The sequence below is a fragment of the Balaenoptera ricei genome, chromosome 18 (assembly GCF_028023285.1).
Source record: "Balaenoptera ricei isolate mBalRic1 chromosome 18, mBalRic1.hap2, whole genome shotgun sequence".
In the NCBI taxonomy this organism is placed as follows: domain Eukaryota; kingdom Metazoa; phylum Chordata; class Mammalia; order Artiodactyla; family Balaenopteridae; genus Balaenoptera; species Balaenoptera ricei.
The window spans coordinates 22,046,093-22,069,829 of NC_082656.1; the positions used below are offsets into that span (position 1 = coordinate 22,046,093).

General features: G+C 38.6%; 1 protein-coding gene across 1 annotated transcript in view; it reads right to left on the reverse strand.

The window, feature by feature from the left end:
- The window catches only part of GTF2F2 (general transcription factor IIF subunit 2), a 142,637-nt gene that overhangs the window by 99,260 nt on the left and 19,640 nt on the right, over nt 1-23,737 (reverse strand). The window contains exons 3-4 of the mRNA XM_059903116.1: nt 20,541-20,559; nt 19,130-19,274 (exon numbers count right to left, since the gene is read on the reverse strand). Coding sequence (XP_059759099.1) covers nt 19,130-19,274; nt 20,541-20,559 — 164 coding nt within the window. The remainder of the gene's footprint in view (nt 1-19,129; nt 19,275-20,540; nt 20,560-23,737) is intronic.

The following is a 23,737-nucleotide window of genomic DNA, read 5'->3' on the forward strand; positions in this document are numbered from 1 at the left end:
AAAAAGGAATGAAGTACTGATTAATGCTAAAACATGGATGAACCTTTGAAGCATTATGCTAAGTGAAAAATGCCAGTTACAAAAGACCAAATATTATATGATTCCATTTACATGAACTACCCAGAATAGATACATCTATAGAGACAGAAAGTAGATTAGTGGTTGCCTATGTGATGGGGGTTTGGGGTGAAAATAACAAGTGACTGCTAACAGGTATGGGGTTTCTTCTTGCAGTGATAAAAATGTTCTTAGTTCGATTGTGGTGTTGGGTGCACATCTCTGCAAATATACTAAAAAGCATTGAATTGTACATTCTAAGTGGGTAAATTGTTACTAAGTGAATTATATATCAATAAAGCTGTTCTATTTAAAAAGGCAATCTAATGCAAATACTTTTTCATTTACAAGACCACTAAATGACATCACGTTTACTTATAGACGAAATAGGGAATTATGAAAAATTCAGAAATTCAATGCAATGTTTAAGCAGAAAACAGACAAGTTTTCATTTTAGAGCTATTTACTATTTTATTTTATTTTAAATAGGAGGGATAAGAGCAATCCTTAAAGAAGGAGTAGGATCTAAGGACCAAACTAACATATGCACAGAAAAGGTGATAAACCTGGAATTTGCTTTGAAGTAATCTAGCAGTGGATAAGGGAGGTAGGAAAGGGAGATAAAAAATGTAACAGGACTGGCTGTTGTAAATTTTTGAAGCTAAGAAATAAGCATATTGAGACTCATTTATTACTCTCTCTACTATGTTTGAAATTTTCCATTAAAAATTATTTTTCTAAAAATAAATCAATAATTATATTATATTCTAATATAACATGTCATAATTTACTTCACCAGCTATTTGTTTTTGGACATCAGCTCTGTCCAATTCCATTACTAGTAAGAATGCTGGATAAACAGTCCCCAAGTCACTTAATGCAGACTTAGTTGGACCACACACCTTGGGAGAGAAGGGAAGATCAAAGGAAGCAGTAGAGGATACAATTAAGGTGCACATTTTTCGCTTTTGCTCCACCCTCTACCTGGTACTGACAGATATCCAATTACCCCATGGTTAGCTCTGGAGGTTTTGAGATAGACTCTTATGATGATAATACATTAATCATCTCAGAAAAATAAATAAATAAAATTAAAAGTATAACCTTAAGCACCAAACTTCCAAAGAATTACTTAAAATATTACAGGGACTTCCCTGGTGGCGGAGTGGTTAAGAATCCGCCTGCCAATGCAGGGGACACAGGTTCGACCCCTGGTCCAGGAAGATCCCACATGCCACAGAGCAACTAAGCCCGTGCGCCACAACTACTGAGCCCACACATTGCGACTACTGCGTGCCTAGAGCCCATGCTCTGCAACAAGAGAAGCCACTGCAATGAGAAGCCCGTGCAACTCAACGAAGTCTAGCCCCTGCTCACCTCAACTAGAGAAAGCCCGCGCGCAGCAACGAAGACCCAATGCAGCCAATAAATAAATAAATAAATAAATAAATAAAATTATAAAATCAGTTTTACAATGATATCTATGGTTCTGCAGAAATGGTACAAATGGTTTTCAAATAAATCTGATTTCCTAAACAGCTTAGACAGCACTATAGTATCCTCCACAATAAGGCAGAGTGTTTTAAAATGGAAATTCTTACCAACTTATATCAAATATGTATCATCTGATTAGATCTAAAGCAGATTCAATGTGTTTCTTACTATTTATAAAACATCACTATACCCACCTAACGATTTGCATAGTCAATTAGACAATATATCAACCAAGACAACTAAAAACGCTCCAGGAACTTCCCTGGTGGTCCAGTGGCTAAGACTCCATGCTCCCAACACAGGGGTCCTGGGTTCCATTCCTGGTCAGGGAACTAGATCCCGCATGCCACAACTAAGAGTTCTCATGCCGCAACTAAAAAAGGTCCTGAATGCCACAACTAAAAGATCCCCGCATGTCGCAGCTAAGACCCAGAGCAGCCATAAATAAATAAATATATAAATTTTTAATAAATAAATAAATAAATAAATAAAAACTGGCTCCAAATAAGGGCTAATGATTAACATAACTGAAAAGGATCTTAAACAGAATTATAAACACTAGCAAAGCTAATTCTTTTCACTGAAGGGTAACGGCACGAAACAACTGATCATAAAATGTGAAATCCTTCACAAAAGTATTCAAAGCAAATTAAATTTTAGAATGACAAATATTCAAGTGCTACAGTATGAGAAGTACTGTGCATTGTCTGAATAAAAGTAATGAGAGATAATACTGAAAAACAGTCACCATTGGTGAAAGAGGCACTTAAAGAAAGATAATAGTTGTCTTTTGAAAAACACTATACCCCCAAATGATCAAAACGTTCCTCATTCTTCAGTATGAGCAATAAGAAGATGAAATAGAAATGCATATAAAGTATTTATAGCTGCATGACAATTAACTTCAAAATGATACTGAGTCTCTCATGAGAAAATGGTAGCCCCCAAAAGAATGAGCCCCTTTGGAATTACATGTCTGACAAATTCCAGGCATTAAATATCACGTCTGTTTTCCCCTCCTTTCTTCAAACCTTTATTCTAGTAGCACCGCTCAGTCTGAGATGCTCTGCACCACAGCCCCTCCCTACCTCCTGGACCGTGAGGATGCAACCAATCTTTAACGCTCCCAAAGCATTTTCACCAAGATGCACACACTTCCAGCAGCTACCATTTCCGTTTAGCAAAGTAGGGGAAAGCAGTCATCATCAGAGCTCGACTCACTCTCTGATGTGAATGCACATCTGGTCCCAAGTCTCCTCACTCCACGCCTCTTCCTTTACACTCGCAAAGTTCCAAACCCATCCTGCTCTCGCACCTCTGCACATGCTGTTCCCGAAGGCAACAGGCATGCTTTGCTTGCTCAAGTAGAACCCCAACTAATACTTCAGGTCTTAACTCAAGCTAGGTTCTCAGCGAAGCTTCTCTCACTCATCCAGGATAATCTGCTGCGTCTTCTCCCTTGCTCCCAGTAAACCGCCTCCCCTACCACCCCCCATTTCAGTAGCGAACTCTTTGAGGACAAGAACTGTGTGTCTTTCCAAAACATTTCGATCTCAGGGCTTTGGTATAACGATCTCATAGTAGGTGGTCAAACTGTATCTCCTTAACCCACCTTGAGTTACTTATTTTTCCTGTCAGAATTCTTGAGGGTCATGGGATAGTACTGCAGAAGTATTTTGTAAAAGCACTGTACAAATGATGGGTTTTTATAGGCTGTACTTATCTTTTAGACAGTGAATCACAGTGCTTTTCATCCTAAATTATAGTTGGGAAATATAAACACCCTGTTAGTCTCTACTGTCGAATTTCTTAATTCCCTAACCAAATAAACTAAACGATTCCATCCCTAAGATGGATCTGACAACCTTCAGGAATATTAAGATTCCCACTCCAGGAATCTTTTCTTTTAATTTCCCTTAGGGACTTCTCTGGTGGCGCAGTGGTTAAGACTCCGTGCTCCCAATGCAGGGGGTCTGGGTTCGATCCCTGGTCAGGGAACTAGATCCCACATGCATGCCGCAACTAAGAGTTCACATGCCACAACTAAGACCCAGGGCAACCAAAATAAATAAATTAAATAAATAAATAAAGTTTAATATCCCCTAACCTCAGATATAAAGGAAAATTTATAGTGTTTATTATTTGCCTCAGAGGTACAAAATGAATAGTCAGCCAGGACCCCCCAAATCACTTAAACCTGTTTCTTTCAAAGTTTTGTCTGGACTCCTAAAGCAAAAACTACAGAGCACGTTATCATTCTGTCCTGTGTCCACAGAGATACAACTTGGCTTTTTACTCATCTCTTCACTTCTTTCCTATTCTTTCAGTGGCAGGAAGGACATGGATACAGAATAAGAAAACTGGCCTTTCTCAAAGGCATTCAAAACAATTTTGCTACCTCAAAAAAAGACTAAAAAAAAAAAAAGAGAGAGACTGGACTAAAATTAGGCAGTCTCAAATTGGGGCAGGTAAAAGAGTTACATAAAACAACTGAGTAGTTAATAAGGAATAATGGTTACTATCCTGGCCCTCTGGAGAAGAAATGTCCTGTCTAAAAATCTCAGTATTCACTAAAAACAGAACAAAAAGCTAGCCAAATAAAATACACCTGAAGGCTGGACTCAGTTTCTTACACCAGCACTATTTTAGTAGCCATAACACACACAAATTTGTGAGTTATGTTCGTGCGTTCCTTGTTGAACCTGATAATCTTTAAGCACTTCCTCTTCTACCTTTGAAATTTAACTCAAAAAAAAAAAAAAAAAAAAAAGGACCATGAGAGCCATGTTTTCCAAATTAAAGATATTATGGCTGGGAGATAGTTTCAACAGGCCAGAGTTTGCTGGCCCCTATTTTACTCTAATAATGAATCAGTATCTTTGAATGTCTTGTCCTAAAACATCTTTGGCCTAGTACTAAAACTCTACCTTCAGTCTATGACTTTTTATTCTCCCAATATACTCTTTTTTTTTTAAGATCGAATTGTATATTTTATTTATTTATTTTTAATTAATTAATTAATTAATTTTAATTTTTGGCTGTTTTGGGTCTTCGTTGCTGTGCGCTGGCTTTCTTTAGTTGCGGTGAGCAGGGGCCACTCTTCATTGCAGTGCGGGGGCCTCTCATTGTGGTTGTTTCTCTTGTTGCCGAGCACGGGCTCTTGGCGTGCGGGCTTCAGTAGCTGTGGCACACGGGCTCAGTAGTTGTGGCTCGCGGGCTCTAGAGCGCAGGCTCAGCAGTTGTGGCGCACGGGCTCAGCTGCTCCGCGGCATGTGGGATCTTCCCGGACCAGGGCTCGAACTCGTGCCCCCTGCATTGGCAGGTGGACTCTTAACCACTGTACCACCAGGAAAGTCCTATACTCTCCTTTTAACTGTGAAGCAAAGCCACCATCCTTGAATGTCAGAATTACAATACCTTTATTAGTAAAATAAGGTCTCTTCCAACCAATATCCCAATACCACCACAACCCCACACACGCGCGCACACACAACTCCTATTCAGAAATGGTCTGGTTCATAAGGCGTCTCCCTCTCCACTAATAATGTGAGAAGATTACCATTTAAGTAGCACTCCTTCTAATTCTATAAATTCAGCCAATATGATTCCATTGGTTGAAGTATATACTATTCTCCAATGATGCATAAACTATGGGACAGACATAATCTTGTGCTGCAGAGTCATTCTCAGGTTCCCGATCAAATGTCATAGTATCGTAACCCACAGGGTGAGCTTCTGGAGAAATCCAATCAAGACAAAAATAGTAAACTGTAACTCTACAGTTACTGTACTCTACAGTTAGGGTGGGCCATAATGCCACACGACTGGTGTCCTTTGGTCATAAAGAGACACACCAGTGGTGCATGTTCACAGAGGGATGACCACGTGAAGAGGCAGCAAGGTGGCAGCCACCTGCACGCCAAGGAGCGAGGCCTCAGAAGAAATCAAACCTGCCAGCACCTTAATCTTGGACTTCTAGCCTCCAGAACTGTGAGAACATAAACTTGTTGTGTAAGCCACTCAGTCTGTGATATTTTGTTACGGCAGCCCTAGCAAACTAATACAGTGTGATTTAATACCTGTGATTAAAAATTTCTGAACAAACTAAAAGATATGGTTGCTGGATTTTTTGAAAAATGTGTTTTCTCCTTGTGCTTTGCTTTCTTTGTTAATAAAATTTGTACTGAAATATAACCTATGTTTAATAAAAGTATACAAATCATAAGTTTCCAGCTTTGATGACTTTTCACAAAGTGAATACATTCATGTAACCGCCACTCAGATCAAAATAGAAAACACTGGTAGCTGTGCTTTCTGAATTCATGGATTCAAAACTGAATTTTCCATACTAATCGCTTACATATCTTGAGTAACTTTGTTTCCTTCCTGATATAGATGGTTTTTTATCTTTCAAGCATAAGTCTTATTGGACACAACCAGTATTGTTTAGAAATATTGCAATATCAGAAACATTAAACTTCTTAAGGACTAACATGTTAAAAAGAAACCAACCAGAGTCATGGTTCCATCATTTTATCTATCTATCTATCTATCTATCTATCTATCTATCTATCTATCTATCTTTTCTTCTTTTTTTTAACAGGAAGAGACTGTGGTTATCTTTGTGAGACACACAGTCTGCTAAACTTATCACATAGGCTCCAATTAGTTTTTCTTTCTCCCACTTAACATCTTTTAATATTTTTTTCCGACAAGACTTCACAGCAAGTAAAGGCTTTTGTGGAAAGTGAATGTCAGTTAAAGCAGTGATGCAGTTAATTTATTTGAATTACTTTTCATGAATTTTATAGTCTTGAAATGAAATTGTTTCCAACAAGTGATAGTTTTTTCAGCTAATGAGGTACCGTGTATTATTTTCCCCTTGCAACTGTCTTCCCGAGTAAATTATATTCTAATGGAAAAGTTCTATGGTTTTGAAGTAGTTATTTCAAAAAGCTGGAGAATACAGAGAAACTGCATAAATGAAAAACTAGATGCTGAAATCCAAAAAAGATCAGAGGCAGTCTCTAAGAGAACTTTATTGGAATCATAACCACAGTTCATGGAGGAATTGGAGAAGAACAGATGAAGAGAAGGGCAGGGATGAAAAAAGACAGGATTACCCTGGGGGACTGAGGGGAGATGGTGGTAAAAGCCCAGTGAAGGCAAGAGCAGCGCACTCAGTCATCCCGGTGGGAGCAGAGGCAGGCGCGGAAGACAGTGGTCAGTCAGATCGGGAACAGGCAGTTGACGGGGACAGGAGCAGAAACAGGCAGTGATTTGAGGCGGTGACACAGCGATGAAAAAAACTGGTGTGTCCTAAAATTACATCTCGACTTCTTTTTTTTTTTTTTTTTTTCGACTTCCTATTTAAAATCTTCCTGAACCTCAGTCTCAGGATATTTGGGTCTATGAAAGTCTGCTTTACGTGTGGTATCCCCAGGAAACACAGTAGGGTTCAAAATCTCTTGGACGCACGGACCCTCCAAGAGAGAAGGCTGAGGAGCAAAGAACACATCAGAACTCTCACAGAAATACTAGTATAAGTACATACAGTCAGCTGTGAAGTATGACATTAATTTAATAAGGATTATAATACCACATTTGGTCCATGAGTTTTTAAAAATGGGGTGTGTGCCAGGGAATTCCCTGGCGGTCCAGTGGTTCGGAGTCTGCGCTTTCACTGCCGAGGGCGTGGGTTCAATCCCTGGTCGAGGAACTAATATCCCGCAAGCCACATGGCACGGCCAACAAAAAGGGGTGCCAAGGTTATCCCTATAAAGACATCATTTTCACTTTCTGAATAAAGGTAGAGCGATAGTTTACTATCTCTATCTTGGTTTGTTTTCCTCCAGAAGCTGACTGAGACAAGGTTTTAAAGTTCAGGTAGTTTTATTTGTAAGGTGATCCCAGGAAACACTGGAAGAGGATTGGGGAAAAGAGACAGGAAGAAGAAAGAAGTCAATAAAGAGCTGAGTCTAGGAAACGGGTACCAGTTGCATGCCACTGTGGACAACTGCAGCAGTTCTTCTGCTGCAGAACTCTGCAAGACAGTGCAGGACGCGTGCCCCGGGTCACCCCACCTGAGGGTTAAGGGAGCTGGGTATTTACCCACCAACTCCTGTCAGATATTGGTTGAGGGCCGCTCCCAGAGTGAGGGTTAATACCCTGACATTTCTGACCCGCCCTCCAGGCCAGCAGAGGAGCTGGCAACAGAGAAAGCTCTCAGGCAGAGATATAGATACTGGGATTTAGAAGTTGGCCAGTGTGCACAGAAACGGCAAGGGCTGAGGGACTCTGGGAGGGCACTGAGAGCATCTGGGGCATGTAGGTCACAGTTCCTAAACCAGGGGAATCTGTCCCTAACTTGGGAATGTAAGAAACATCACCCTTCACCTAGAAGATGCAGAAAAACGACTGAGAACTGCTCTAAATCAATACACCTTTCCCTTTGCTAAACAGTAGAGGTGCTCTTCTCAAGAAATTGTTTAGCTATGATACATAACAAGTTACAAAGAAAAAATCTGCCAAATCCTCATAGTTATTAAGTTCTGCATAGTTATACAAAAGAAACCAAAGCTGTAAACAACCCTGGGTGGTGTGTTTTTTCTCTCTATGAGCAGAGAAGGCCACAACTTCCAACCATAAAATATTCTCCAGAAAGGCTCTTTTAGAGAAGAGAAAAAAATGTAAAAACAGTATGTCTGTAGAGTTTTCCCCCTTCTTCTTTTGGAATAGCTAATGATACAATATAAGCAAGAAACTGAGGACTGATACACATACACATGGTTCTTACAATAAACTAAAAAACAGACTTCAGGTGAATTTCTTTTCAAACACAGTCTTTCAGAGTACGCTGGCTCTCCATCAGTGTTTCACCTCTGGCCAGGCCACAGCTGTCTATGTCTAACAGTTGGTAAGAACATGTAAGAATAAGGTTTTATTTAAGAACTTAAAAATGTTTATTAAGTCATTGTGCATTAAAGACATATAATTGACCTACCTTTCAAGAGGTTTATTTTAAACTTAAACTCAACTTAGATGAGATTGGTTTCTCTAGTCTTCTTGATCAATTTCTTAAATTTTCCAAAAAACTGATATTCTAAATTGAGGTCTGTACACAAATTGTACATGTCCCTATTGTTTATATTGAGATATACTAGTACATTCCCTACTCATAGTAACTATATTGAATTAAATAACATTTTTTAGTCCATTCATCATATAAATTCTTACACAGCTTCTATTTTATTGTTAACTTTTATTTTAAAAGTGCTCTATGCCTTTAGAGTTTAGTCATATTGCGCTGACAAGATTTTCTTCTTTCTAAATGTATCTATTTGTTAACTTTAACTTTATGCAATCTGAAAATAATCCATGACATTCGGTAAACACAGTTTAAGTATTTCCCTCTCCAACAGTGTTACAGATTTGACATCAGTGCCTTGGTACAGCTCTAAAAATGATTTCCTATTCTGTCACTTCTTTGCCAGCCAAATTCCTGAAACAGTTCTGCAGAAAGATTGCTTCATGCCTTCACAGTAATACAAATGACTTGATGAATTGTATTTTCTCCAGTGGTGCCTTCGTAAGTGGACATTGTAAGCTGTTAAATTGCAAACCACTGTGATTTCAGATAAAGTTGAACCATAAATCAGAAAATAGAACGTAAAGAGGAAAAAAAATCAAGAAACACTGGAGTCTGAGCATTAAATAGTTTCCACTGACTACATCTATGATGATATTTTGGAATTAATGTTCATTTTTTTAGGTTCATTTTTTTAGGTACCATAATGGTACTGTGGTTATGTATTTTTTAAAAAGGAATCCTTATGGAGACATGTACTAAGAATTTAAAGATGGAATGATATGCTGTGTGAGATAAAATAACCTTGTGAGGTACAAAGGGCAGTGGCTGGGGTATAGCTGAAGCAAGACTGACCAAATGTTGATCCTCTGAAGTTGGATGACAGGCACATGGAGTTTCACTATACTATTTCTCTACTTTTGTATATGCTTAAAATTTTTTCCACAATGAAAAGTTAAGCTGCAGGCCAGAAGGGAGTAGCATGATATATTTAAAGTGATGAAAGGGAAAAACCTTTCATCACTTTAATACTCTACCCAGCAAGGCTCTCATTCAGATTTGACGGAGAAATCAAAAGCTTTACAGTCAAGCAAAAGCTAAAACAATTCAGCACCATCAAACCAGCTTTACAACAAACGCTAAAGGGACTTCTGTAGGTGGGAAACACAAGAGGTGAGAACAAAAGAGTAAGGGAAGAAAAAAGACCTACAAAAACAAACCCAAAACAATTAAGAAAATTGCAATAGGAACATATATATCGCTAATTACCTTAAATGTAAACGGATTAAATGCTCCAACCAAAAGTTAAGCTGTCTCAAGAGCAGTCTCCTAAAAGCACAGAAATTTCTTCTGATACAACAAAAGGAAGAAAAAAGGCAGAAGGAGGAGGGGAAGGGGAAGAACAGGAGGAGAAGAACAAAAACCAACTACTGGGGAGGTGAACAGGTTCTGGTCACTCCTGTTGGGTCCGTCAAAAAAAAAAAAAAAAAGGCATTTTTATTTTATAACTTTAATCTGATCCGTAGTTATACCAAATAGCTTGTCCACTAAAAATAACAGCTTCTCTTACACTAGACAAGGGCTTCTTATCCTTGGCACTACTGACATTTGGGCTGGGTAATTCTGTGCTGCAAGGGGCTGTCCCTGTGCACAGCAGGATGTTTGGTGGCATCCCCAATCACCAGATGCCAGGAACATGCAGCCAGTGTGACAGTCAAAAACGTCTCTGGATGCTGCCAAAGCAGCCCCCAGGTGGAAACCACGGCACTAGATAATACATAAACACAAATACACATCTGGAAAGAGGCAGGTTAAAAACATATTGATAATCTGCAGACAGACAATGATCAGACAGATTATTTTTGTTTCTGCAGGGCAAATCCAGTAGGGAATTTATGAAGGAATTGAGGTTTAGAATAAGTGAAGCTATATATCATTTTGATAAAATCACAGTGATAGGCCTTACAGAGGCTTAGGAGACAAAATGCAGCAGGGCAATGAGGGGTGCAAATATATATGAAAAAAGCAAAATACCTTTTTACAAAAGTAATATGTTCTTTATCACTGACAGCACGTTAAAAAAGCTGGGTGGGGACAGTACACAGGGTTTATTATATTATTCTACTTCAGTGTATGTTTGACATGTTCCAAAATAAAAAGTTAATTTTTTCCATTCCATTTCTCTCTTTCTTTTTTTTTTAATGCTGCCAATTACTCACAAAATTGATTTTGCACCTACACTCTGAAAACCACTAGAATGATGATTAAGGGCACAGGTCTACAAGCTGTATGTTGGTCAAATTATATCCTATGTAAACCCCATTTCTCTCATCAATAAAATAACAATAGTGCCTACCTCATAGGCTTGTTGTGTGAAATAAATAATTCCTGTAAAGTGCTTAACATAGTGAACAAAATAAGTGCTCAATAGGTTACCCATTTCTGTTTAGCTATCACTGCTTAATGACAAGAAAGACATAAACCTTAGTAAAAAGTTCCTTCAATTTTTCTAAACCAAATAGTTATGAGAATATAAAATGAGGCACTCTGTGTCACAGCAAATGTAATCAAGAATATAGTCCAACTATAATTCAAAGATACATGCACCCCTATGTTCACAAAAGCACTATTCACAATAGCTAAGACATGGAGACAACCTAAATGTCCATCAACAGATGAATGGATAAAGATGACGTGGTACATATATACAATGGAATACTACTCACCATAAAAAAGAATGAAAAAATGCCATTTGCAGCAACATGGATGGACTTAGAGATTATCACAGTAAGTGAAGTTGGTCAGAGAAAGACAAATATCATATGATATCACTTATATGTGGAATCTAAAAATATGATACAAATGAACGTATTTACAAAACAGAAAGAGACTCAGAGACATAGAAAATAAATTTATGATTACCAAAAGGGAAAGGGGGTGAGGGAAAGACGTATTGGGAGTTTGAGGTTAGCAGATGCAAATCATTATATATAGAATTGATAAACAACAAGGTCCTACTGTATAGCACAGGGATATTCAATATCCTGTGATAAACCATAATGGAAAAGAATTTTGAAAGGAATGTATATATATGTATAACTGAATCACTTTGCTGTACAGCAGAAATTAACACAACATTGTAAATCAACTATACTTCAATAAAAAAAAATCTCAGAGTCCCACTGCAATGGCAACTAGTAATATGCAGATTGTGATAATTTATGCAACAGTATAATTCATGTAAAAGCAGTGATAAGAAAAAAATTCAAAAAAGAAAACAGCTGTAGTTTGAAAGCTATAAAGCACACACAGATACACATAAAGCTAAATTCAAACCAACTGACTCTCAACAAACAGGGGAAATGCACCAAGCATTATTATAATGTGTCCAGTGGTTAACCAAGTGTCACATCACACATCACTGAACTAATCTGATTAGCAAAGAGAAAGTAAAAGAATCATCTGTGCTAAAATAAAAATATAATGAGCAAGAAATAAAGTAGGGAACAAAGGAATTTAATATTCAATTTTGAACCTCAAGTGTCCTAAGAAAAAGACTTAACTTTGAAGGAAGAAAATCTATCCTTTTGTCACTAACAAGCCATCTCACTTAAAAACATGCTAAAGAGTACCTTTAGAGTATTAGTAATTCTTAGGAGAGAATAAAGGAAAACAAACTATTTCAACACATATTTGCTTTAACAAGCCCATGTGCTATGTGCTCAGTCCTACACTAGACACTCTGGAGATAAGCATGAGCCACAGTCCCCTGCCCATAAGGTTTAATTCCGGGACAAAATGAGTAATACAAACCTTACTGCCACACAAGTCCAGATGAAGGAAGAATCAACAAAGGCTACAGCCATAAGGGCAGAATGGTTATGACTGTAAAAGGCAAACAAATCCCTGGCAGAGGAAAACAAGGGGAAAAGGAGAGGCAGCAGTGTCAGGAAGCTACTGTGAGAGAGAAGGGATTCCAGCATATTGGACTAGAAGAGGGTAGAGAGGACGGGTGAAGTTTTCAGAGGATTTTGGATTAAGTGGTATCGAGAAATGTGTATGTGTGATGTCTACTATAGGAATGACCAAGTGGGCAACGGACTGAATGAGAGTTAGAGGAGGCTAAGAACTATCATGGCCAAGAGAACAGAAGAATGATGTTATCACTGACACAAATATGGATACATAGAGAATAAAGGAATGCAGAAGTCAATCTGATTTCGTATCTTCTGAGTTTCAGGTGATAAGACATCCAAGTGGATTGTCTGTTAAGACAACTAAAGATGGGATGAACATCAGATGAGAAACTAGACCTTTGTCACTGCTGCCACGCTGGTCCAAGTCTCTGTCATCTCTCCCCGGATTACTGCAATAGCCTCTAGCTTCTACCCTTGTCCTCATGGTCTCTTCTCAACTGGCCAGAGAGGGCCTTCAAAATGTAAGTCAGAGTATATCACTACACTGCTCAAAACCCCCCAGTGGCTCCCCATTTCACTCAGTAAAATCCAAAACCCTTATAACGGTTCACAAATCCCTTCATGATCTGCCACCGCCAACCTCCTTCCTCTCCAGCCTAATGGCCTCTTTCCCCTGCCTGTCAATTCTGCCCACACTGACCTCCATGCTTCTCCTAGAACATTCCAGGCTTGCTCCCACCTTAGGGCAAATGTGTTCCCTCTGCCTTGAAAACTCCTAGCTGGATAACTAACTCCACAAGGTTATCCTTTGCCTCTTTCAAGATTTAGTTCAAATCCCACCTTCTCAATGAGCCCACATCTGACCACACTATTTAAAATTTCAAGTCCCACCCTCAACCTAGTACTCCTGATCCCACTTCCTGCTTTTTTCCCAGAGAACTTAGGCTGCAATATAATTTACTTATTATGTTTACTATTTGTTGCTGCCTCCTCTTACTAAAATGTAAGCACCATGAAAGCTGAGATTTTGCTCACTGAAGTATCGCAGGCCTAAGTAAAAGAGGGCTTGCAAAAACTAGGTACAAATACCAATTTTTTGAATTAATGAGCTGCTAAAAAGGGGTCAAAGATAATGAAAACTGGGGCTTCCCTGGTGGCGCAGTGGTTAAGAATCCGCCTGCCAATGCAGGGGACACGGGTTCGAGCCCTCGTCCGGGAAGATCCCACATGCCGCGGAGCAACGAAGCCCGTGTGCCACAACTACTGAGCCTGTGCTATAGAGCCCGCGAGCCACAACTACTGAGCCCGCGAGCCACAACTACTGAGCCCGCGTGCCACAACTACTGAGTCTGCAAGCCACAACTACTGAAGCCCGCGCGCCTAGAGCCCGTGCTCCACAACGAGAAGCCACTGCAATGAGAAGACCACGCACCGCGACGAAGAGTAGCCCCCGCTCGCCGCAACTAGAGAAAGCCCGCATGCAGCAACGAAGACCCAACACAGCCAAAAGTAAATAAATAAAATAATTAAAAAAAAAAAAAGATAATGAAAACTTAAGAGCAAAAAAGTCACCCTGTCTCTATCAGCTCTAAGCCTGCCCATTTCTTCCAATACTTTCTAACTCAGTAATGGTCTCACCATTCAACCAGATTCTCAAGTCAAAAAAGCTTGGAAACCATCCTAGACTTCTCACTCTTCCAGTCCCTGCCCAGTCAATTCATCACCAAAAGCTGTCAAATTTCCTCTAATATCTCTAGAACAGGAGCCCTCTTTTCCACTGCCACTGTACCAGTACAAAGATTTTCATCTCTAAACTAGACTATGAAATCCACAACTGAGCTTTTTTGCTTTGATCTAACCAGGACCATTGAACGGATTTTAGATGATGACAGAGTATGACAGGTAGCAGAAAGCTAAGTGAAGAATAGGATACTTGAAGGTGAGAGAAATAAATTTTATCTTCACTTTCTTCCCTCCTATTGATGTGCATTTATTCATATATTTGAGGTCCAGCTCAAATATTTTCTCCACTTTTGAAGCCTCTCCCAGTTCCTTCAGGCAAAGTACATATTCTTTTTTGTACATAACCCTAACAGAGCACTTTCTGTAGCAATTATTTTTTCACATATCAGTTGCCCAACTGGACAGGAGTCTAGTCTTATTCTAGCGTAGAGCCTAGCATCAAAAATATCTGTTGGGGCTTCCCTGGTGGCGCAGTGGTTGAGAATCTGCCTGCCAATGCAGGGGACACGGGTTCAAGCTGTGGTCTGGGAAGATCCCACATGCCGCAGAGCAACTGGGCCCGTGAGCCACAATTACTGAGCCTGCGCGTCTGGAGCCTGTGCTCCGCAACAAGAGAGGCCACGACAGTGAGAGGCCTGTGCACCGTGATGAAGAGTGGCCCCCGCTTGCCACAACTAGAGAAAGCCCTCACGTAGAAACGAAGACCCAACACAGCCATAAATAAAAAAACAAAAAAAAACAAAAAAAAACCCAAAAACATGCACTCTATGCATTGAAGATTCCTTAAAAAAAAAAAAAAAAAAAATCTGTTGGGGCTTCCCTGGTGGCGCAGTGGTTGAGAGTCTGCCTGCCAATGCAGGGGACACGGGTTCGAGCCCTGGTCTGGGAAGATCCCACATGCCGCGGAGCAACTAGGCCCGTGAGCCACGACTACTGAGCCTGCGCGTCTGGAGCCTGTGCTCCGCAACAAGAGAGGCCGCGATAGGGAGAGGCCCGCGCACCGCGATGAAGAGTGGCCCCCGCTTGCCACATCTAGAGAAGGTCCTCACACAGAAATGAAGACCCCAACACAGCCAAAAATAAATAAATAAACAAATGTGGGGTTTAAAAAAAAAAACTAAAAAAAAAAATCTGTTGAACAACTTTTAGTCTAGAACTGGCAATTGTAAAATGAAAACATAAGTTTGAGCAAAGGTAGTGGTACAAAGGACAAAAGAAACAGAAGTTATCTGGTTACCAGAAAATAGTAGATAAAAATACTAAACTGAAGACCCAAGGAAAAAAAAATAAAGGCCAAACACATGAGGCTTTTCCATGTAGATGAGGGTAGAAAGATAAGCTAATAGAGATCCCCATGGAAATATTTAATAGAGAAAACAGATTATCTGGATTTCACAGAGAAATCTGGAGGTGGAAGAAGGGCTAATCCAAATGGCCCTTAAAAATGAAACCCATTCTCTGAGATAGGAATGCGCAACTAGAAACAAATGAATTATGTTCATCAAATGCTCATAAAATGCAGATTGTTTTAATTAAGGAGAAAGCACTGTAAAACATACCATCAGGCCCCTCTAACCCCATCACGCCAAAGACACTCAAATATGTAGAATTCAACCATTAGAAAAACTGGCTCAAAAGAGGTCTCTCAAAAACCAACAAAAGTATGTTAACTGAGAAAATAAAGCTATTAAAATTAAACTCAACACACTGAACTTAAGTGAAGGTCTAATCTTTTCTCATAAAATTCTGTTTTATAGACCTGGGCACTAGTAAAAAGAAATAAAGAGCCCAGAAAAGCAATTTTTTTAATAAAAAGGTACAGTTCTATGCTTGAGAGAAAAATGGAAAAATATTCAGGATAATGTCCGCCTCCATGTATATTTCAATGTAAAATAAATGGCTTGCTCATTGTTAAATGACTCAGTTACTTACACTTTGGCAGGTTCATGACAAACCAAGCTAATACTAGAGTGGTGGCTCTTTAGCTTTTTTGGGTCCCAGATCCCTCTGAGACCCCAATGAAAGCTAGGGTCCTGTCCTGCAGAAAAACATGCAGATATACACACTTAGCTAGCATTTTAAACATGTCACAGCAGTCACAGAGCTCCTGTTGTCTATTTATGACTTCCTAGAGAGCCAAGGAACCCAGTTGTAGAACTGATACCTTAAAGAGTAGAAATAGCAAATGACGCAAGGCTCAGAAAAGGAAATGAACTGTTAACAATTCTAGAGCTTTTTTCTTGGTCCTCCAGGCAATCAAAAACACTGAACATAAAAATAATCTTCTGGTTGAATTTTATCAAGTGATATACACCCAGATATAGGTAAAATGCATGCACACACCTTAAAATATATTTGAAACCTGGAGAGTTTAAAAGTAAAATCTAATATTAATAATAGTAATAACAGCTAATAGTTACTGAGCATGTACTATGTACCAAGTATTATTCAAAGTGTTTTAAATATATTCATATTTATACACTAATGTAAATAACTATTATCTGTATTTCATAAATAAGGAAATTAAAGGCACAAGAAGGTGCAAAGAGAGTTAAGGAACAATGACATGAAACAGAAATGACTGAGATTAGGCAGCAAAGACCTCCCTTACAGTGTGCACCATCTAATAGCAACTGAGACCTGCACTTGTATTACAGTTCTACAAAGCAAGAACATATTGTACAAACTCCAGAAGAAGGATGACAATCTTGATCTTTTTCCATATTCCTGGCAAGATAATCCTTATAATACCATGTTCACTTTGGAGCACACTGTAACCAGAAATGTGAATACAAAATGTTCAAAAAGATCACAATGCTAACTAAAGGATTTACGAGATTAAAAACAAAAGATTAATTTTGAGGATAACAAACCTTAGCTTTCTAAACCACTGTCTTCTGTATACGTACCAGCAATGAATCATGCTTTGGAAAAATTAGCAACTTGATAAGAGGTAAAAAATCTGAAATAGGGTACCTTTTTCTACCAAGGCAGTTCAAGTTTCCCTACCTCAAACTTTTTTCCAGACTGCTTCCTTTTTATCATCTTGGTGCCAACACCTCTTCCACTCCAGGGACAACCACAAAAGTAGAGAAAACCTCACAGGTTCAATAGGTCTTATTAAATCCCATCAGTTGCAAGACTAATTCAGATCCCTTGGATGTGCCTATCCTATGCCCTGCACAATGTAGCATACAATAGATATTTGTTGAATGGTTGAATCTTCTCCAGGAGAAAATGCATACGTTTAACATTTTCTACTTCCCATAATACTACACTACAAATTATTATGGCAACAGAATAATGTAATAAAACAAATCTTTTACCTTTCCATTTTTTAAATTTTACATCCCAGGGGAAAAAAAAAGACTAATTTTTTTGACATCAATTTATGCAGCTATTGGCAATCCAAGACACCACAAAAAATTTATCTGAGTACAGGTGACACCTGAACAACATGGGTTTGAACTGCACAGGTCTACTTACATGTGGATTTTTCTCAATGGTAAATACTACAGTACTACACAAGCTACAGTTGTTAAATTTGAGCACACAGAACCACAGATATGGAGGAACCTTGGATACAGGGAGCCCACTGTAAATTACGTGCGCATTTTCAACCCTGTGAGGGTTGGTGCCCTTAACCTTTCCATTTTTCAAGGATCAACTGTATACTCTATTTAAACAATAATGGTCTTAACATATTATAATTTCTTACAGCTTTCTTTTTTTTTTTTAACATCTTATCAGAGTATAATTGCTTTACAATGGTGTGTTACTTTCTGCTTTATAACAAAGTGAATCAGCTATACATATACATATATCCCCATATCTCCTCCCTCTTGCGTCTCCCTCCCACCTTCCCTATCCCACCCCTCTAAGTGGTCACAAAGCACTGAGCTGATCTCCCTGTGCTATGCGGCTGCTTCCCACTAGCTATCTATTTTACATTTGGTAGTATATATAAGTCCATGCCACTCTCTCACTTCGTCCCAGCTTATCCTTCCCCCTCCCTGTGTCCTCAATCTCACAGCTTTCTTTGTAATATTTAATGAAAATACAACAAAACCATGGATGTTTTTCTTTTATACAACCAATAAACTTTCTGAATCAGGTAAGAGAAATTAGTTCTGTTAAAGTGAGGTGGCCTGCAGCTTTACTAGTAATATTCTAAATTCAGTGAAGGTTAAAATCCAAGAAACAATGAAAATAAACATATACTCTTACATATGCCACAAAAAAAGTTCCCTTTATATTCAATTCACAAACTGAAACACCTGCTCTGATTTACTGAACTGTTAAAACATCTGAGAGCAAACACACAAAATTAAAAACTATACAGTTTCTTAGAAGTTGATACCAATTAAAAGAAATTAATCCCTATGCATTAAAAAGTATAGAAAGCATACAAGAGCCAAAATATTCTCTTTATTTTGACTAATATTCCCTAATATTAAGCAGTATTTTTTAAAATACAACTTATAGTTACTGAATATTAATTTACCAAAACAGGCAAGGCTGACCTTATCTTGGCAAAACTCATAATACTGTTTCCTCAACATCCTAGAAGACAGCTTGATGAACCACACTCTTCCATCTGCTTTGTTCTATTTCTTCATGCCCCAAATGGAAATTAAACCCTTCCAGTAACAGCCAAAATTTCATCAATCACAGGAAAGTACTTAGAGCAGAGAAGTAGTATGATATGAATAAGAGGTAGAAAGAACAATAGGTGGAACAGTCCTGGTAATGACCTTAGAGTATGTGCTGAGAGAGAAAATCTACACAACATGTACAGGAATTGCATTTAAATAATTCTATTCCCACTTACCTGATGAGCTCTCAGTAAACACCGTTAATGTCTGTCCTCCAACACTTTGCAAGACAAATGGATGTTCTCTAGGAGCACTGACTGAAGCTGGTTTTCCGCCAATATCATGAATATTTGCAAGATCCTCATTCAAAGTAAATGACACCTAGTAGACACATTAACCAGAGCTTATTACAATAGACTTTTGTATTCAAAGTATCTGTACAGAAATTCTAACTATAAATCAAATACGTTTTTTAATGTGAATCTTTTCCAGTCATTTTATTAAGCATTTTTTAAAAACTTTATCAAAAAATCTTTAATAATGAGTCATAATAAGAGAATCTATCTCCATTTGTCAGAATAATGGGGCTAATCTACCATTATATAGACAGCTTTCAAATGTTTTCTCTGGCCTATGGCTGAAAAACTTCTATTTATAAAATAGAAATAAATTTTTTTTCCTAAGGTGTCTGAGGTCAAGGAAGAAACCATGTTTTGTTATATTTATACCCCCAAATAAATTAGATAAGTATTAGGTGGATGGATGGATGGATAGATTGACAGATAGATAGATAGAGAGATAGACAGACAGATCTATGCATCCATTCATCCATTCACCCATCCTTCTAGATCTAGCCATCCATTCATCCATCCATCTCCTAGCAAAATGCCTGGCACACAGAAGGAAAACAGTATTTGCTGAATGACTGAACATTTTAAAAGTATTAAGAAAGCGACTGTACTTGAAGCAGGGGGAAGTGAGCTATTTGCTCAGGAAGCTTAAACACTCCCATAAGCAGAGGATGTCTTTCTTTTTAGATCCAGTAACTGTCTGAGTACACGGTGCTGTTTTATTTTTGAATATTTCAACAAATACAACTAAAAATTCATAGGGATAACTCAATATTGAGGTTTAGAATAAGAAGACACAGTAGGTGTTCTTTCAAAATGATTTTTACCATATCTCCCCAAATTTTACATCAAAGGGATTTATAAACTTAAAATACTGATCTCTTAACCACGTAGAAAGATTATGAAGTATTATTTAAATATCTCTCTACTATGCGACAGGTACCGCAAATTATGTCCTGGACTTAATGGGTCAAAATCTAAAGCCTTCAAAAATCCAAATCAAATGCATTTGCCACACTGAAATAATGTTTAATGTATTACTGAAACAATACTAATTTTCATAGTACCAAGAGAGGGGATATTTAGGTCAAAGTAGAAAAATGCTAAGCATGAACAACTAGAAAGGAGCCTATTCATTCACACAAGAGTGGCATTTTATACTAGTATGTGTTCCTGACCAGCCACCAGTTTGATGTGGAGTTTTCCAGAATGTAAACACTACCCTCTCTTTACTATTACTAATGCATAGTAAAATAATCTAATGTTTTAAACAAAATTTCCATAGAAATAATCTTACCTCGGTCCTTCCTTGATTTCTGAAAGAGAGGAAAGAAAAAAATTTCAATTATTTAATTTCATATTTTTTTCAAATGTAAGCTAAGAACTAAAAGAAATAATGCTGGGCTTCCCTGGTGGCACAGTGGTTGGGAGTCTGCCTGCTAATGCAGGGGACACGGGTTCGAGCCCTGGTCTGGGGGGATCCCACATGCCGTGGAGCAACTAGGCCCGTGAGCCACAACTGCTGAGCCTGCGCGTCTGGAGCCTGTGCCCCGCAACGGGAGGGGCCGCGATAGTGAGAGGCCCGCGCACCGCGATGAGGAGTGGCCCCCGCTTGCCGCAACTAGAGAAAGCCCTCGCACAGAAACGAAGACCCAACACAGCCATAAATAAATAAATAAATAAATAAATAAATAATAAAGTAGCTATTAAAAAAAAAAAAAGAGTATGTGTCAGTATTAATAAAAATGTCCTTTAAAAAAAAAAACAAGAAATAATGCTACTTCATATTTACATAAAAATATTACATTTACAGAGATTAACTAATATTTATCCTTGGCTCTCCTAAACTATTCTATTTGTAATCCTATAGGAAAAACAAATACACATTAATCCCACATGAGTATTTTAGATATTATGAGTTTGTGTCTCTTAACACTATTACAACCTGACCTAATAATATTTTATCCAAATAATGATCTTATTACAATTCTTATTTTAATTTCTGAGTATTTTAATTTATTATTTATTTATTATTTTTGGCTGCGTTGGGTCTTTGTTGCTGCACGCAGGCTTTCTCTAGTTGCGGCGAGCCGGGGAGGGGCTCCTCTTTGTTGCAGTGTGCGGGCTTCTCATTGCGGTGGCTTCTCTTGTTGCGGAGCACGGCTCTAGGCGCGCAGGCTTCAGTAGTTGTGGCACACGAGCTCAGCAGTTGTGGCTCGTGGGCTCTAGAGCGCAGGCTCAGTAGTTGTGGCACAGGGGCTTAGCTGCTCCACGGCATGTGGGATCTTCCTGGACCAGGGCTCAAACCCGTGTCCCCTGCATTCGCAGGCGGATTCTTAACCACTGTGCCACCAGGGTAGCCCTCTGAGTATTTTTAGCATTCAGCAGCATGTGAATGGCATATTTAATACCAGATATATAGAACTTCAACAAATTTTATTATTTATTTTATCTAGCTGAAGAAGTTTCACTTACCTAACAAAACCTTAAAGATCAAAAATTATTTTTAAATTACAAGCAATTTTCTCTGCTATAAAAATAATATATGCCCATGTAGAAATAATTTTATTACAGACAAGCCAAAAGTTTTAAATTAGCCAAGATTCTACTGTTAACATCTTCTACTGTTATCTACAGTAAATATCCTTCCATACGATTTTTTATTTATTTGAATTACGTTTTTTAGTTTTTCTTTTTCTTTTTTTTTTACAAATATGGGATCAATATACACCCTAATAATAAAAACAAACATGTATTAAATACCTGCAAACTACTGAGTGGAAGGCCCCTATCCCCAGCCAGCAGAAGATATAAAAGCTAAATCCATAACTATAGAGCGAGATAAATTTTAATTTTAGTTAAGAGAGCCACAATGTGCTAGGATTAGGCAGGAGGACACCATTTCTTCCATTTTAAGAGTTAAGGACTGGCTCAACAAGAGGCAGCTTTTGAGCTATTGTATCAAAAGTAAATAGCTAAGTGGGACTTTCCTGGCGGTCGAGTGGTTAAGACTCTGCACTTCCACTGCAGGGGGTGCAGGTTTGATCCCAGGTCGGGGGAACTAAGATCCTGCATGCTGCGTGACAGGGCCAAAAAAAAGAAAAGTAAATTGTTAAGCAAAGCCAGGAAAATGTGATCAGATTTGGCTGGGAGGGAAAGTACAAAATAAAGAATAGTAGGAGATGAACTGTAAAGGAGAAATGGGGCCAGTCCATATAAGATCTTGAATATCACAGCACAGAGCATGGATTTCACTCTTTAGGCAATGGAGAGCTACAGGCATTGTTTGAACAAAAGTATACCAAGTACAAAAACATGTTCCAAGAAACTGACATCAGAAAATACACATAAAAAAAAAAAAAAAAAAAAAAAGAAAATACACATAGAATGGATATGAAGACCAGATAGAAAACTACTATTTCTCTATAACACCCGGCCGAGTTCCAACCTGTCTTCCTTCAGTGGTTCAGTCATTCACCGTCTGTGACAAGTGCATGGTATAGTATGAGTATAGGTCTTTATCCTCAAGAAGGTCCCAGTCTAATGAAAAAAAGACAGCTCCAATCCATGAACAACTACAAACAGGACAGTAACTTCAAGACAGAGGTACAACAAACTGTCATGGAAATGCAGATAGGAAAGCTAGGAAAAGATGAACTGAGTGCGGGATGAGATCGACAACAAGCGGCCATTCCAGGCTAAGAGAAGAATCCAACTAAACACCAGAAATGAGAAAGTATCCAGCATATTCTTTCTAACATCAGTGAACGGGAGGCTGGAGTCAAGTGGTAAAGAGCCTTTTAGGCCAGACCAAGGATTCCAGATTCTTACAGAGATTTGTTTACTGTAGGAATTCCCAGTCTTTCATACATTAAAATACAATGTCAATCTTCTTTTTGTTGGGGAAGTACCTAGAACAGAGGTGAAAAAATTAAGATTTCACACAAAAATAATGAATTTCCAGCTTCTCTTACAAGACCGGAAGATCTGGCAACAATGTGCTCCCAATTCAGCATGACAACAATCCCCTCAACGTGCATAGACAGTCAGGCACTGAATTCACTACAGTCCCTTCCCTATCTCTCCAGAACTTTCCTTCTAGAGGAATTTAATTTAGCTACCCTAAGACAGAGGCACTGTAGGCAAAGCAAAGGTAAGGACACAGAAGGCACTGATGTAATGTTTACTGAATTGAACTGAGGCTAATGCAGAAACGCATATAAAAAGTAATGAAGGCCTGAAGCAGACAGCTGTAGAATGCAAGGAGTGAGTGGCAAAACTGATAGAAGAGGAAATGACTGAAAGTGGGCAGCAAAGGAAAAAGGACGGGTTAAAGATCACGCTGTCATTTCCCGTCAGTGACTAGAAATCACCCAGATGCAATTAGGGAACACAGGAGGGGAGGTCAACTTCCTTTTCATAGACAGTTGACCCTTGAACAATGCAGGGGTTAGGGTGGACGACACCCTCTATGTTCATGGTTCCACGTCCATG